At 28.0% G+C, this 18,099-nt stretch overlaps 1 protein-coding gene across 6 annotated transcripts in view; it reads right to left on the bottom strand.

Moving 5' to 3' along the window:
- Positions 1-7,636: 7,636 nt before the first annotated feature.
- The window catches only part of LOC107437380 (uncharacterized), a 107,586-nt gene continuing 97,123 nt past the window's right edge, over positions 7,637-18,099 (bottom strand). For all 6 annotated transcript variants that reach the window (XM_043047433.2, XM_016049366.3, XM_016049365.3 and 3 more), the window contains 3 exons: positions 16,321-16,452; positions 12,158-12,404; positions 7,637-10,649 (listed from right to left, as the gene is read on the bottom strand). In XM_043047433.2, the coding sequence (XP_042903367.1) occupies positions 10,000-10,649; positions 12,158-12,404; positions 16,321-16,452 (1,029 nt within the window). In that variant the 3' untranslated portion in view covers positions 7,637-9,999. The remainder of the gene's footprint in view (positions 10,650-12,157; positions 12,405-16,320; positions 16,453-18,099) is intronic.

The following is an 18,099-nucleotide window of genomic DNA, read 5'->3' as shown; positions in this document are numbered from 1 at the left end:
AATATGACTCACATTTAGAAAACAATTTTAATTCGGTGATAGGTTTTAGTAAAAATATATTGGAACTAAATACTATAAAGCGAAATAAATTAGAATCATTCAATACTTCATAAAATAGTAGCACTAATACTAAAATTTGGAATAGTTTTAAAATTATACTTTTTTTAATCACCTATGGTTAACATAATTGACTTACTTACACTCATTTTTAAATACAGATTTTAAAAGGCATTCAAGGAGTAAATATGATATAAAAACTTTGGTGCTTTTCTTTTGTTGAAAAATGTAACGGAAAAGAAATATTTTTCAAAAGAACATGAAAAAGTTTTACCAAAGTAGTTAATTTAAGCACTAGATGGCAGCAGCGTGCATTATCGCAAATTTAATTTAAAATAAATTAAATTAAAAAAAAATAATGCTTTATACACGAACCAAAAAAAGTACGGTTTCCTGAATTACCAGCAATAAAATGAAGATTAATCTTTTTCTTTTTTAAAAAGATAATTTACGTTATAATGGTTAAGGCATATCAGCATACTGAAATATGCTGATGTTAGGAGGAACTTAATTTTATTATTCTTCTTTAATAGCAGTTTGAAATTTTTAAAGTGTTTCATAGCATTAAAGAATTTTGTTTCATCAATAATCTGTTAATATAATAAACATTTATAACAAAATGAAATGCAGAGCAAATTTGAAATATTTATTATTTTGTTCTAAGAGATGAATTTATTCAAAAAAAAAAAATTCTGTGTTATTAGCAAAAGTATTAATATGTTTTTTTACATGTTCCTTAATTTTCACACATTTTGATTAATTAAAAAAAAAAAAAATAATAAAAAAAAAAACACAAACGATAATGAAACACGAATTGCACCCATAAGTTTATCAAAGATTCTATAGATGGCAGCAGCATAAGAGGGCCTTCTTTCCAAAAATATTTCAAGTTCTGAGAATTCAGATTGCTCCATGCAACTCACCGAATAAATTAGCCTTTACTTATTGGACAACAATTTGTAATATTGTTCTTTTTTTAAATTTTTAATTTAGCATCAATTAAAACTTAGGAGAAGTTACTTACAGTCAACAAGCAATACAATAATTATTGTATAAATTTTATCAAGTTTATTTTTTTCTTCCTAATTTTAACTCATAATGAAACAAAACAAATTCAATACTTCAATTCATACTTCAATTTAGTAAAATTCTTAGGATTATTATTGCCTTTAAAATAATGGGTGGTATAAATATTGTTATAAACTGTTGTTTTTGTCAATATATATAATTAAAATATAGCTTTTTTTAAACTTACAATGATATAATTTTCTCAACTTCTTCCAGGAAAGCGTTTCATTAAATTTAACTATTTTTCTAATAGATTGAAAACATTAGGAATATAAAGGTAAGCAACCAAATGGAATATATTTATACTATTTTCTAAAATTTTAATTTTTGAAATGATTTTGGAATGGCATTTAAACTAAATATGGCATTTAATATAAAATTTGGAATGGCATTTAATATAAAATTTTAAAACTAATATTATTGATATTAAAAATAATAAGATTTAGCTATTTAAGATAATTTTAAATATGCAGACATTAACTTATTTAACTACCACGTAAGCATAACACTGCTAAAAGGGGGAGAAAAAAAAAGACACGAAACTTAACAAAAAAAATTTTTTTTTGAATTCTCTGATACACAATTTATATTGTTAAATAATGTAAAATTAGTATTAGGAAGTTAGTCCTCGATTGGTGCGTATTGTGTAACATTTTGAGAATCTTCTTTGTGAATTTATTAAAAATGTTATTGTAGGTTTCAATGAGTGATAATTAAATTTTTGAAACTTATATTTAATTAAAATATTTGAAATAATTAACACTCTAGAAATACCTTAATTATTTTCTTAAAAACGTAACTCTTGAATGAGATTATTTTAATTTAGCGCACAAAGATCTATAATCTCTTTGAAATGATGAAATTGAGTATTTGACCTATATATTTGCTGACCACTTCTATGGTGTCAATGTGATGTCTCATAAATATTTTTTACAATATTTCCTACTATTTAAATTTAAATTGTAACAATACTTGCGTCCTCTTCAATTAAGTATTTTGAATATTTAAAAATTATTATGTAAACATGAAAGTGAGCATTAAACAACAGTGATTAAATTTTCAAAAATAAACTTTTGTTATAAATGTATAACACATAGGACAGGTTTTCAAAAGAAACCGTACACGAGGGCAAGATTTCCTTTCCCACGCTTTATATTCCTTATTGTTTTAGCCTCGCTCAAACTTGTCATGAGTTCTAAAAAATCATTTTAAAAGCCTTGAAAAGAATTTCTCTGATCGAATCGAATTTCTTACTGATTTTAAACTTATACCTTTTACACCCTTAGAATTCTCATTCCGAAATTACGGTAAGATAACCGGCCATTCGATTCGGTCTGTCCATTCGATTAACTATAAAGTTTATGGTCAGGAGCATTTTTCATCTTTACGGTTTTGAAACCGTTTACATCTAATACGGTTAAGAAACCGTGAATACGAAACCATACGGTTTTGCAGCATTTTACAGCTAGCATAGTTTCTAAACCATAAAAATAACAGATCTGTGAGTGCTGCTCCATTTGTATTTTAATAGTCTAGGTTGAGTTTTGTATTCTAATAGTCTAGGTAACACTTAACAGTTTGAATATTATCTTTTTTTTATGGTTCTTTGATTGTTTTGGGCGAATATGGTAAAATAACAATTATATAAATTGGTATTTAACCATTTCTACCGAGAAATTTCAAACAGTGTGTAGTCTAAATACCAAGGATAGCATAGAAGTTGCAATTATAAAGGTGTTTTCAGTGAACAATTGGAATGATGAATGAAATCCATTAGATTTGGTGAACTATCATAAAGAAAATCCTATTACATAAACCCCTAACGAACAGAAAAAGAGGTAGACTCAGGCTGAGATGGCTGGATTTAGTTGAGACTGATTTCCTTGCTCTAAAGGAGAAAAACTGGCGAACAAGTGTCAAAAGTAGAGAGAAGCGGATTCGAATTCAAAGGAAGACACTGGCCCACCCTGGGCTGTCTAGCCAGATATGATGATGATGATGATCCTAAAGAAAAGTCTGATACTTTTAAACAATACCGCGTAGTGAATTTTTAAATGTGAGTAAGTTAGTACGAAAAAATAAAATGTGGGTTCAAGTAATCCAACCTCAAGACTACTTAACTATATTATTTCATGGATTGTTAAAGACAAAAACACTGTGAAACTTACGCATTATGTAAAACATGATTGTAAAGCTGAAATCATGCATGATGAAAATTAAGAAAAAATTTGAGAACAGGGGCCACCATGTTTCAAAACTATTTTTGAGAAGAAATACATTTGAAATCGAGAAAAAAGTAGGTCCAGGTAACATGGCTTCAGGGTTTTCTTAAGTAATTCTCTTTTAAACAATATAATTGTTAATGCTAGTTTTAAACATCGTCAAAAACTTGATTGTAGTAAGGGTTATGTTAAATATTTTTGTTAATTATTCGAGTTATTAGTTACTCTTTTTATAAATTATTTTCAGTAAAAAAACCTGCGTATTGCAGAAGCTAGTAAGGTTTTCAACAATATAAAATTAATTAAAATGAAGAAAAATTAGGTAAGAAAAACTTATTTCTAAATAAAAGCTTTTAAGATTTCAGTTTTGCGTATGTTAGTGTGAGAGACATCTTGTATTTTAAAATATAAGTGCAAAAAACTGTTATATAAAAATCTTTTTCAATGAAGATTTAAAGTTAGTTTTTAAATTGGAAAAAATAAAAGAAACATATTTTTGTATTAACAGTTATATCACTTGACTTGTTAATAATTTACATATCAATAGTTCAATAAAGACTACATTACAATTTTCAGTAAAAGTTATCGAAGAGTCATTAAATTCTTTATTATATTAGAGAGAATGAAATATTATTTTATTTATACAGAGTTAACTTCTTCTGATTTTTATAACACAAAAATATATCAAAAAGCTATTTATATTTAATTCAAGGCAGTCTATCTAAAATGTTTCTTACATATTATCAAATTATTCTTTCTATCCAATGCAAATTTGCTTATGCACTTTAACCAAATTAAATTATAATGAATTTCGGAATGTTATAAGAGTCTGCAACATTTATTACATTGTTTTTTTTAACCAAATTTAAATAAACTTCATCAAATTTAGAAACTTTGATATTAAGCAGATCTCAATATTATTTTCAAACAATTATTCTAGTATATATACACAATTTTCTCGTTCTCAGAAATAAACGCAATTTCTAAGCATATCTTAAATTAAATTTTAATCAAATTTAGAAAAAAGAGATAACAATTATTCAAAACATGGAAAGTGTTCTGACAGCAAAACATTTAGATTAAGGTAGAAGTAATTTACAAGAAATTAAATTAGGATACAGCAACATTTAAATGAAGCACTTGCTCCTTCTTTATTCTAAAAGTAATTTTGTTTACTCGACGTTTAACAAAACTATTTTTAGTTTAATTCTTTCTTTTTTAAGGAATTGAAAATGTCCAGTACTTATTATAACATGTTATCAATGCAAGGAATATAAAAACATGTTAAAAAGTTTCGTGTACTTGAATCCCAAAGATGGAGGTAAATATAGTATTTGTGTGGTAAATAAAAGTGGTAATCCGAAAAGTGTTTCCACTATGCCAAGAACTGATTTTAGTTTCTGGTAAGTGAAGCACAAAGAATGCTCTTTTCAACTTACTTGGTGCAAAGCAGCCGCCACCATTTTTGATATTCAGTAGCAATTAAATGTATTAGATATCCTACACATACGTGCTAGTAAAGGTACTTTTATGCTGCAATATAAAATAAAAATCATTAACTTAGGATGTCTATACGCAAAATTTCTCAAAATCAAATTCATTTGTTAATCAACTATACACATAGAACAGAGAGGATAATAATATGAATTCTATTTAGGCTTAACAAACTCTAAGCGAATATAAGTTAAGTAATATAAATTTATTTTATGCATTGACTGATTTTGTAAATTTTCTTATGAAAACATGAATATCGTTAATATACAATTAACAACAGAGATTCTGTTTGTAACAGTTTAATGATCAGCTTGTCAAATCATTCCGACAAGAAGATTGCAATTACTTAGAAAATAATCGACTATAATCCTGCTTAGCTAATAGATCGATAGCTAAGCCTAGTTAGGTTTCGATGTCCGTCATTGCAGTTCAAAAAATGCAAATGCTCATATTTTTTTAAATAATGTCGATAATTGAGTGAATTCCCTCATTACGTGTAGTTGGAGTTCTCAATCATCAATTATATTACTTCTAATACAAATAAAATCGCATTTACTTTCGTTTTTAAAAATTTACGAAGTATATTACATTCTCCGGCCTATTGCCAACCATAAATGGAGTAAATGAATTTAATTTGGTGAAATGTGCTTGAATTTTTGGCGTTTAGATATAAATACATCCTTTAAGGTTCTTATGAAAGCTCAANCACTTATTGCAGCGCGTGGTGGCTGCACCAAATACTGATTTCGGACGCTTAATTTGTTTCTTTTGTTTTGAAAATTTCATCATTTATTTGTATCAGTACAAGTCGTTTCTGCATTAAATTTCATTTGATTCTGATGATTCTTTCATGGTGTTGCATTTTCTACAAACAGCAGTTTAGAACAGAGAGGATAATAATATGAATTCAATTTAGGCTTAACAAACTCTAAGCGAATATAAGTTAAGTAATATAAATTTATTTTATGCATTGACTGATTTTTGTAAATTTTCTTATGAAAACATGAATATCGTTAATATACAATTAACAACCTAGATTCTGTTTGTAATAGTTTAATGATCAGCTTGTCAAATCGTAACTGTTATGATCGCTTGATTTGACAAGCTATCATAACAGTTTAATGATAGCTTGTCAAATCAATCCAACAAGAAGATTGCAATTACTTAGAAAATAATCGGCTATAATCTTGCTTAGCTAATAGATCGATAGCTAAGCCTAGTTAGGTTTCGATGTCCGCCATTGCAGTTCAAAAAATGCAAATGCTCGTATCTTTTTAAATAATGTCGATAATTGAGTAAATTCCCTCATTATGTGTAGTTGGAGTTTTCAGTCATCAATTATATTACTTCTAATACAAATCAAATCGCATTTACTTTTGTTTTTGAAAATTTACGTACATTCTCCGTATACATTCTCCGTATTCTAAGTATATTACATTCTCCGGCCTATTGCCAACCATAAATGGAGTAAATTAATTTAATTTGGTGAAATGTGTTAGAATTTCTGGCGTTTAGATTTAAATACATCCTTTAAAGTTCTTATGAAAGCTCAATTCAGTATTAACTTGAAATAACACACGATTTTTTGAGTTTTTCAACACCAAATTCAATAGATATTACACCGCAGTCTTTACAATGAAGTGTTAGCAAAAAATAATGTCACTATGATATTGAAACAAATGAAAACGTATTAGAGTGTTTCTTTCAAGGACAATTAACAGTTTTGAAGTTCATACTTTTGAAAGAAAACTATTGTATACTACTGTATTGTGAAAACTATACGGTTTTTTAACTTTTTGCAATTAGCCGTCCATCCAATCCAATTAACCGTCACAAACATTTTTTTACCTTTACCGTTTTATAACCATTCACAACTAGTGTGGTTGGTTAAAAAACCATGAATACAAAATTATACGGTTTTTTAACTGTTTGCAATTAGCCGTCCATCCAATCCAATTAACCGTCACAAACATTTTTTACCTTTACCGTTTTATAACCATTTACAACTAGTATGGTTGCTTAAAAAGCCATGAATACAAAATTATACGGTTTTTTAACTGTTTGCATTTAGCATGGTTTCAAAACCGTAAAAAAGAAATTTAACTGGACATCAGAGATAGTTTAGAAGCCTTAGTGTGCTGTCATTTATGCTTGAATTTGAGTATCGTATTCTAATACTCAGAGTTACAAATTGGAGAGTGCAGGATGCTGGAAACTCTTTATGTGTTTAAGGAAATGGAGGAATATTGTGGTGTCAATGCTGAGACTCGAACTCTTGTTCTCTCGGTCATGAGATTGACAGGTTAGCCTATAATATGTACTTATCTGCAAGAAACTCAGTGGCTTCATTAGGTGGGTCTAGTTGATGTGATAAAATTCTGGTTGTTTAACCGTATTAGGTAAAAGCAGTTAATAAGCGGTTTTTCTCACAGATAACAGTTTGTATACCATCTTATTTATGGTTATTTGACTGTTTTATTTGAATGTGCCAAAATAATAATTAAATAAATTGTTATTCACCAATTTTTTAAGAAACATTTCTAACAGTGTAACTAAAAAAAAATTGAATGAGAATAAAAAGTAATTTAAATATCAATTTTGATTATAATTAAATTAATCAGACTTTTATGGCACCTAAATATGAACAAAACTTTTATTTTATTTTTTTAAACATGTAATCTATTTTCGATGAATTGTTTTCATGTTGGTGACTCATTATATATGTCTAAGATATTCTAGATATTTATTTTTTTCCTTCTATTTTTTTGCAAAATGAGGACAATAAACGTTAAACATACATTGTTCAAACCTTTATTTAAAAAATCACATTTAAAAAGAACAAACACTAACTTTTCATGAATGAAATGAAATAAATAAGTAGAAAAATAATTCGCCTTTCATGAAAATTAATTGAAAAATTCAACTATAACCACACAATAAATTATTCATACAGTACACAGAAGACGAACAATTTATAATAAACAAGCATAAATAAAACAATCATCTACCAGCGATGATAAAAATAATAATTAAGCACACTCTAGAAAAACTGGGAACTGTTTGCAGTAACAAGCATCAACATGTATTTTTACCACGCAAATACAAGTACATACTTGCATAATCACCGGTTTTATCGAAATTATAATGATTATGAAGGCATAGATTTGTGCATCATCAGTTTCATCGAAACATACACAATTATGGAAGCATAGTTTTGTGAATTTCAATTATATCAGAATCTATATAACTGCGTTCCACTCGTTTCGTTGAAATACACATAGTTATAAAAATATAGTCTTTCTTACCACCGGTTGAATAGTGTAATTATAAATATGGTTGCAAGGCACTAAACTGAATTTTTAATTGGAATTTCATTTCACCAAGAAACAAGTTTTATTTTTTTTAAAATAAAATGTCAGCTTAAAAATAAATAGGTATTGATTTGAAAATCAAAATTTCGAAGGAAAAATGACATTACATACATGCAGATTCCTTTTCACTCCGAGTTGGGACATAAGGCTTCTACCGTGGCTTTTTATCTTACTCTATTTGTGGCCAGATATTTTATCTCTCTCCATGGCTTTCCTATTGTTTTCAATTCACTTACAATTGCTCTGTGTACTTTTAGGTCTTCCTCCTTTTCTTATTGCCCAGAGGGTTCCATAAAAAACTTATTTTACTTTAAATTTTTCTGGTTTACGTAGACCATAACAGTTCCATTTATATGAAAATTTTTTAATTTCCAGTTCACTCGGTTTCTGTTTTGCCTTTCTAAAAATTTCTGCATTATTAATTTTACGAGTCAATTGATACGCAAGTACTTAAAGTTTATTTATGTAATTTTTATTGCAATGCCATGTCTCAGAGCCATAGAGTAGTACAGATTTAACATTAGTATTGAAAATTTTAATTTTTCTTGAAATTAAAAACAAACAAACATTAAAACATATTTGTTTCTTCAAACTAGATGTTGGAACGATTGTTTAACATACAACTCCACCCTTAAACTTTTACAATAAATAAACCTAAACTCTATAGTGAATCTAATAAACGAGCGTTTTTAGATTTGAAACTTTTGCTGCTTTTTTATCATGAAAAATTGTGTGTAAAAATAAAACTGAAAACGAATTAATATTAAAATGAAAAAAAAAAACGAAAACCTAGAGCTTAATATAAAAAAAAGTCAGTATTATTCTTATTTTTATAAGTACTTAAATTGACATCAAAAGAAAATTTATTTTAAGAAAATAAAGCTCTCAAAAACTCAGTTACTTAAAACTATTTTAAAAATATGTGTTATTCATGATATTTATATTCAAAATATATTACCACGCGTATATTTTATATTTATATTAGTTTCTATTAAGAAATTAAAACTGAAATGATTAAATATTGTTAAAAACAAGCTTTGTTTGCTGCAGCAAAATAATTGGCAAATTCTGTTTGTGTTGTTTTAACTCCTTAATATCTATACAAATAGAAAACAAGTCAATTAATTTGTAATGCAAAAAAAAGGCTTAAATGATTAGAAATTCTTTCGTTAAATAGTTTGATGGTATTAAAAATTTGCTATGTCTATCTGAATATATTATATTATGCGTACTACGTTTCACATGTTTATGAATAAAATAGTTATATATATTCTATTTTATCTAACATATTTCTTTTTTCGGAAAAATAAGATGGAGCTTTAATATAGGTACATATTTAAGTTCAGTGCAATGTTCAAATTCAACTCTGATTTCACAATAAAACATTAAAATGACAAATTTTTTAAAAATTAAAATAACTGCTGTCACGATTTAAATTTAAACAACCGGGAAATATTTTCAGTTAAAACTCGAATCCCACAAGCTTACAACTCAAGATACAAGAGCCCACAAAATGTATTTTGTGCTAAAAATCCATACAAAGCATACCAGTTTGTGTACGGATGCTTACATTTTAATAGTGCGCCTAACATAGTTATTAAAAGAAAACAGAATGTAAGTTTAATGATATTCCTTGAATTAGAGAAAAATATTAAAATCAATCTCTTTTACCATTAATTGTCCTTAAAATGGTTAAAAAAAGGTAGTTAAATTAAATTTTGAAATCTGCTGACCACAATGATCTATTGACCGTTGTGTTTAAGAGAATAACAGTTTTCCGCAATAAGTTAGCTGCAGTCACAATGCGAACTGGGACAGTATCCTCTAGCACAATTCGAATCACACCAGCTTGCAATTCCAGATATAGAAGCCCACACACCAACAGCTCTGCACCCTCCACCGTCTTCTCTTTCGATATTTGTGGTCTTCTTAGGTTGCATTTTAGGCTTGTAAGTAGGCCTAGGCTTTTTGGTGTAAGACATCTTGGTGTAAGTTGGTCTGTATGGTGTTGGTCTTGGAGTGTAAATAGGTCTGTAAGGTGAGGGTCTCGTAATATGGACCGGCCTCCTTGTTCGGGGCGATTGTGGTTTTCTGGAAGGAACATTAGAGAGATTTGGCCTTCTAGGTCTTGTTCTTCTGACATTTGGTTTTTGAGTTGTGGAAGTTTGAACACCGTTGTAATTTGGTCTTCTACGGACAGAGGATGTAGGTCGGTAATTGGGTCTAGTTGGTCTAGGTCGTGGTCGGTATCTTGGTTCATCAGGTCTTCTAGGTGGAATAGCTGATATGGAGGGTTTGTCAGGTGGTCTTTCATTGTAGGATGGAATGTCGTTGCTTTCTACATCACCGATTGCCACATCAGCACAACCCCTAAATGTTTCTTGGGGTCCACAGCCTACTTTGGAAGTTCCATTTTCGCACCGACCCCAGTTGTTACCTAAAAATATTCAAAATCATTATAACAAGGGTCATAGGAATTATCTTTGAATCTTACAAAACGGAAGTTATGAAGATAATCTATAAGAAATAAGATAGCCTATTTAAGATGCTTGAGCAGGTAGAACAACACATTTATATGTTTTCTTTCAGGCGTTTTCAGTATATTTTTTTTTGTGCTCACATAAAAACTTGATGGATTATTGTAACACACACCATGGACATAATTGGCGATCTCTTTTTCAGATTTTCTAGATTTTAAAATTGCCAAAAAAAATAATCATTATATAGGTACAAAGAGAGTAATTTTAGGAAAAAAATATAAATTAATCGTAAGAAAATCTCAAAATTTCTATTCGAACTAAATTTTTAAAGACGTAAATGAAGTTTTAAGTCATAAAAGCAGGATGATTTTCTATGTTTGATATATCTCTGTAGTATCCCCCTTTTAACACAGCGATAATATACAATAGAAATTTCCACTATTAACAAATTCTACCGCGATAAAACTTGAAAGTGAGATACTGTCGAGGTATATCAAATAAAAAAATCATCTTGCTTTCATTGGACAGCATTCTGAAAATTAACAAAACAAATATGTCTACATTTAAAAATTCGAAAACATGTTAAATCATTATTAATAAGTCGTCTCTTTTTTGAGACGAAGACAGATCGATTTTTTTACATAACATTTTTGTGCCGATTTCAAGGGTCGGACTCTGGGACCATTGGACATCCAAACCACTCCCCTCCAGTCCTAATGCCAAGAAGTTAATCAGGCTACAGCTTAATCAGCAAAGAGATCGTTAGAATTTAATACAACCATGCAACTGAAACATTTTTGTGGTTAAAGAAACTAAGTAGCTGAAAGAAAAATAAAGTTAAAAATAGATTTTGATATTCTGTTAGTCGCGACACTGAATTAATGAGTTATACACTTGTACTGAAAAAAAATTAAAAAAAGTTAGCTGTAACATAGATTGTTAAAAAAAGAATATAAATATTTATATTCGTTTTTTTAATATAAAATGTGATAAAAATTAAATAAATGATTTAATTTAATTATGATAAGATTAAGAAAGATTGAAAAAATTATTTTTATGAAATTAAAGATATTTTAAAAGCTAGGAAATATGTAATGCCTACTATCATACCATAAAACACGAAAATTAGCTATGACTGCGCGTTTACAATGGACGAAACTCTAGTTCCTCTCTCAAAACGAAATCTACTGAATGTTTACGTACAAACAATGTAACCGAGAAATAATGATATTTAACAATAATGATATTTAACAAATATTTTGAACATTCTCCAAAGCAGCTGAGTGAATGTCAATACTCACCAAATCTAAATCTCTCACAGTAACATATGCATTTATTTTAATGTGTACCTACCACATAGAAAATGAGATGCTGTATTTAAGTTGAAAGGAATACACAATGATTTACATTTCAACTACTTTTATTTTAATTCGATGACTTGTGATAAATTATTCAAGAGTCATACCTGCTGTGTAAGTCCACTGGAACACACACTGGGAACAAGATATGTGTTCTGGCAATATTAATTGTACGCTGAATGGGCCAGTTCCTGCTGAAGGGTAATATTTATTCCCTGATCCGTCAGCCACTTCTAAGGGATATTGATCTAAGCAATCTTGTTTAACAACAGTGGATGGGTTGTTGTGCGGGCAAAGCTTAAATTGAAAGAATCCTCTATGATTGGCTGTAATTTCCACTGTTGACTTAATAACCTGTCAAAAGAAATTTGATGAAAATGTATTTTTTTAATATTCTAATTCTTTAATCAGAAGTATTTATTCAAGCAGACAAAGCCATATAAAGTTTTTGAACGTATTTGTAAAACTAAAAAAAAAAAAGATTTTTTCTTAAGAATAACTGAACAGATAATAGTTTTAACTAAAGTAATTTAAATATTTTTCCCGCAAAAGCTTTACCATGAGATAAAATGTATATTTAACCCAGAAGTATGCCAGTTAGAAAAAAAACTGCCCATAAAAACTTGAAAGATTTTTTGATAACTAAACATTTATAATTTTAATAATTGATTTTTACTCTACATTTTGAGTTGCATTGCAAAATTATTATACCAAAGATAAAAAGATCTAAATCACATTTTGAAACAATAATCTTTTTGTTTCCAACTGTTCTTAAAGCAAATTTTATAATTTTTACAAATATGGAAGATTCAAATTACATTTAAAAAAGATCGAAGGAATCATTTTTTATTAAAAATTTATCATAATTTGGGTACATTTAATATCAATGAATATTCTAATGAAACAATATTTCATTTATAGCATGCTAAACAAGTGATTATTAAATTGCAGCGAATTGTGCAACGTGAAATAATCAAACATTTAACCAAATTTGGTAATATAAAACTTCATTGCTTAAAAAATTGTTAAGATGTTAATAGAAATTGCCATGTTTCGATCGATTTAAAATAGGCACCCATTTCCAAAACTCGTCAGATGTGAACGAGGAAAACTTGCTTTGAAACGAAAAACGTAAAATTGTCAAAGAAAAATAGAAAATAAAAACGAAACTGGGAAAACTATGGCAGTCGAGTGTGGAACAGGAAACAAAAAATAAATGAAGGTTGAAAAATACAGCCAGAAAAATCACAGTAAAAAGGCAAATAAGGCAAGATGGAGTTATACGTGCTATGGAAAGGTGGTGAGAAACTTATTTTGTTAAAAGGGAAATCGGCCCTTAAAAGAAATTTTTTGAGGTAAATGAAATTTCGCATCACCAAGTATGCCTTTCTGCTTTATTATCTTGGATTATTTATTTAAACGTTTAATTATCACAATTACGTGATGCATATTAATCACATTTATATTTGAATCACTAATAATTATGCTAATAAATCTAACAAAATTCTTGAAAGTAAATTAATTAGCATTTCTCCATAAAATTTTAGGGTTCATAACAGTTAAATCTACAATTAAATAAAGTCTTTGAAGCAAACATTTTTTTTAATTATTTACAAATTATTTAACGGACTAAATTTAGATCAAGCAACTATATTTAGGTAATTTTTCTTTCGAGTCCTATAAATCTAAAGCAACTTATCTAACCTTAAGTTAAAAACAAACAAAACAATTTCATAAATAATTTAAGTATAACAAAGGATTATGAATATCCAAAAAATAAATATTTAGACATCCTGTTTGTCAACTGCTATTAACACTTTAAGCAACAGAGCATAAAGTGTGGCTAGCACCAAAATACGATCAAAGGTCAAGAAAGCAAGTGGAGCATTTCATGATTGATGAAAGAGGAGTGACCGCTCTCTAATCAATAATCAATCAATTGAGGAAGTTTGGCCACTTCAATATAACACTCTCACGTGATTCCATTAACCCAATGACTTCTTTAGCCATTAAAGATCAACAGAGTAGGTGGTTTGAGGTTAAGAAGTTATAATTTGTTATCGAAACTTGAAGATGTGTTCATTAAATCGGAATTCGATGTGGTTGAGTTTCACGGCTCGTATCGGTCCAACGGATTTAGTTTGATTTAGTAGAGTGATAATTATTGGTGATTTTACGAGCAATACGAGTAGTTCCAATGGTTGAGAAATTTCAATGTTAAACTAAACTTTTCGAACTGGAAAAAAATATAGATTTATTTGTTTGATTGAGAAACAATACTTAAGTAAAAATTTTTTATACACTAATTGTGCAACTGTGGTGTATAAAAGTTAATCTACTGCACTCCTAGGCATTTGATCTTTTCGTTTTTATGCTTAATATCGAGACTCTCATATAATGCCAATTTTCAGGTGGTCAACTGATATGGAGGTACTACATAACATTTGGAGTACTAAGCTCAAAATGTAACTTAGACTAAGGTTATGTTATGTTGATTCTATAGGCACCTTAAGAATCACCTATTAGATTTAGTTTGATTTAGTTAGTGATCTACGAGCAATACAAGTAGTTTCTATTTGTATTCTTTTAGCATATTTAAAGCTTATATATAATTTTGTAAGTGATTAAATCGCGTAAAACAGACTCAACTCAATCAACTTTCAACAAAGAATTAATAAAAATTCTTTATTTTTATTCATTTAATAATAATCGAAATATTCCAGTGTTATATAAATCTAGGGATATATTAAGAAAATCCAACCGAAAGAAATAGTATTGGAAAGCTGCATCGTTCTACTTATCTAATGACTGATATAAGGTGCATTTATTTTTCCAGCTGCGTTAAATTATGTATTAAATAGTAATTATAAATAAGGAAACCATATTTTAAATTGAAATAATAGTTAAATTATATATTGAAAATCAATTAAATGTCATTCCGAAATTTAAAGGTAATCAAGTTGAAAACTTTTCGTGAAAATTTCAAGATTTTGAAGCAGAGAGAAATTTAGAAATTAGAAATAAATTAGAGCAATAGGTTCCGAAAAATTACATTTAAAATAAAATCCGAATTTTATATATAAAAACTGTGTTCTGAAATATTTAATATCCAGTTTATTTCATTTATTCGAAATTTTAGATTTTGCCATTTTGATTTACGCAATAATATAATGTAAAAAAATGGAAAATTTAAAAATTAGATTATTTTCTTCACAGTATTAAATAAAATAAAAATGATAAATTATTTTTTAAAAAAGTAATTTTTTGCGTGGTAGATGTGTGAAAATAGTTTCGATTTGTACCAATTAAGGAAAGATGCAAATAAATAAATAAATAAGTAGAGAATTCAGAGCTTAAAAATTTAAATGCTCATTAGAGAAACTTTTTAGATCACAACTAGTCACATATTTTTTTTTCAAGAAGTAGTATAAATTTTTATTTAGAAAAGTGCGTTTTCCTGTTTCATATTAAATTTATTGGAGACACTAAATGATTGGTATGTTTTAAATAGATACTTTAATAATTGAAAACACTTAATTTAAATACTTAGTCATTCTCAACCTTCAAAAAATTGGGTAAAAGCTTTAGGATGACCGTAACAGTTTGACCGTCGAACTCTAAGGTAAAAATACCATAAAAAATTCCGGATCATTCTGGTACTTTTCCAGTACTTTTTACCATAATTACAGGAACATGTTACGGAACAAAAAATCTGATATATTGTAAATTTTACTGTAATAATTACCTTAAAATTAATGAATCACTATAATTAAATAAATATTACTGTAAATGATGTTCGAATATTTTACGGTAAAAAAGAATTTTATGGTAAAAAAGAATTTTATGGTAAAATGGATTTTGCGAATGATGCACGAAAAAAACCCAGCACTTTATACCATAATTTGATCCAGATTTTTTTTACAGTGAAGTCACGCGAAGCATTTTTTTACTGATCAGTATATTTGACTGTCTTATTAAACCTAAAAAATATTAGTTTGCCATCCTGTTTAAACAAATGACAGAAATAGAACACTTATCCCTTATGTTAATTTTTATACTGACCTGAAACAGTCTCTTAAACTTTAAAAAAAAATATGGGTTAGGTCAGGTAAGAACAAGAGGCCTTAAAAGAAACGGTTCATTTTAAGGTAATAAGTCAGGTATTGCTTCTCTTGTGGCACCCCATCTTCATAAAATGGATGCCTCACTTATAATTACTCCCAAAATTAGATATTCTAGAATATTGTAGATGCTATAATCCATCATTTACCTGTCCAGGTTTGTATTTTCTTGAGATGATTCCTCTCCCATATACACCCCCGGCCTCATTGGGTCGAGGGGATGGTAAGTGCCAAGCATCTCCGCAAACCCCACATTTCCCTCCGTTCCTCTGAAATTGAACCTGAAATAAGAAGTTCATCATTCAAACTATATTGAAATGTCAAAAAAAGGTTTTAATAAAATATCATGCAGAAAAAAGTCAGGTAACACATAGTTAACCTCGAATTGTAAGATATAAGATCATATCAAAATGTTATATGGGTTCAAAGAAAAACACCAAGATCAAGATCTAGAGATTTTAGTGACTTAGTAATATTATGAAATGGTTCATTTAAAAAAATAAACATATATTTATAAAATTGCAATATTAAACATATTATATAAGTAAAATAAACTGTAAATTCGTTAATAAAATATTTATTTTTTTCTGTGTTGCTTTGGGATTGCTAAACCTTTTGTGTGTCCCATATGAAATTGAAAGAAAATAAATTCTAGACTGTAATATCAAAATTTAGAACTCAATAAATCACAACCTAAAACTAAAAAACAAGATTTTAACCAAAAAGTAATTTTTTTTTAGAAAAAAACACTGCTGCATTATTTTTTCCCAGTTTAAAAAAGAAAATAANTGCTAAACCTTTTGTGTGTCCCATATGAAATTGAAAGAAAATAAATTCTAGATTGTAATATCAAAATTTAGAACTGAATAAATCACAACCTAAAACTAAAAAACAAGATTTTAACCAAAAAGTAATTTTTTTAAAGAAAAAAACACTGCTGCTTTACTTTTTCCCAGTTTAAAAAAGAAAATAATGTTAAAAAAATCTTTTAGATATTTGAAAGTAACGGAAAATAATTCAAGACCTATATATTCAAACATACTATTGCAAAAGTTTAAAACAAAAATATTTTGAGAACTGGTGTCGAAAAAAAAAATTAAAAAAAATTATTTTTTTACCTTGCCGTCAGGCTAACAATGGCAGATTTTCTACGCCATGTAACACAAATGCGGGTTAGTTCCATCAAAAAGTGCTCCACGAAGTCAAATTTCTCTCAATACTTAAACCGGGAGTTCCCTTGTCTTCTGGATTGGATTCAAAATTACAAGACTACGGAGTTGAACATTTGTAATCGTATACTTAAAATTGGGTAGGCTGTTCAACGACAGTTATTAAATATGAAATAAAATATCGCGAAAATCTCTTGAAGTGACTATAATTGTAATCTTAGAACTTCCGCGCTAAGAAGATGGAAAAAAAATTCAGTTAATACATTGGTCTTAACTAATTAAGGTGTTAGGATTGGAGAAGAGGTTAAAGAATTAGAATATTTAAATAGAGTTGTGCTATAAATTTGACTCGGTAATCATTAAAGTTTATATGACGCACAAGAATATTTTGAAAGGTATCCAAGCTGGTCGCCAACACGGCTAGAATTTCATTAAAATAATATATTATAAGACATTTCATACACATTGTAGAATGTCTTGAAATGGCTTGTTTCTTAATTTATTTTAAAATGTTACTTTACATTTTTCAAGAAAGCTTGCCAAAACTATAAATATTATATTTATTATTACTGTTGTGTTTTTAATTTATTTTTCTTTTGTGCTAAAGTTACAATTGCGAACAACAAATACAAGTTAGTTAAAAACAAAGCTAATAATGATTATATTAATGATTATAAAAGTGAATAGATTAATTTAAGTAAATCCCATTATATGCTGCGTTATCCTAATTTTACTAATAGCTAATTAGCAATAATTACA

Source organism: Parasteatoda tepidariorum, chromosome 3 (genome assembly GCF_043381705.1).
Source record: "Parasteatoda tepidariorum isolate YZ-2023 chromosome 3, CAS_Ptep_4.0, whole genome shotgun sequence".
Classification (NCBI taxonomy): Eukaryota; Metazoa; Arthropoda; class Arachnida; order Araneae; family Theridiidae; genus Parasteatoda; species Parasteatoda tepidariorum.
This window is presented reverse-complemented; position numbering and strand designations above follow the sequence as displayed.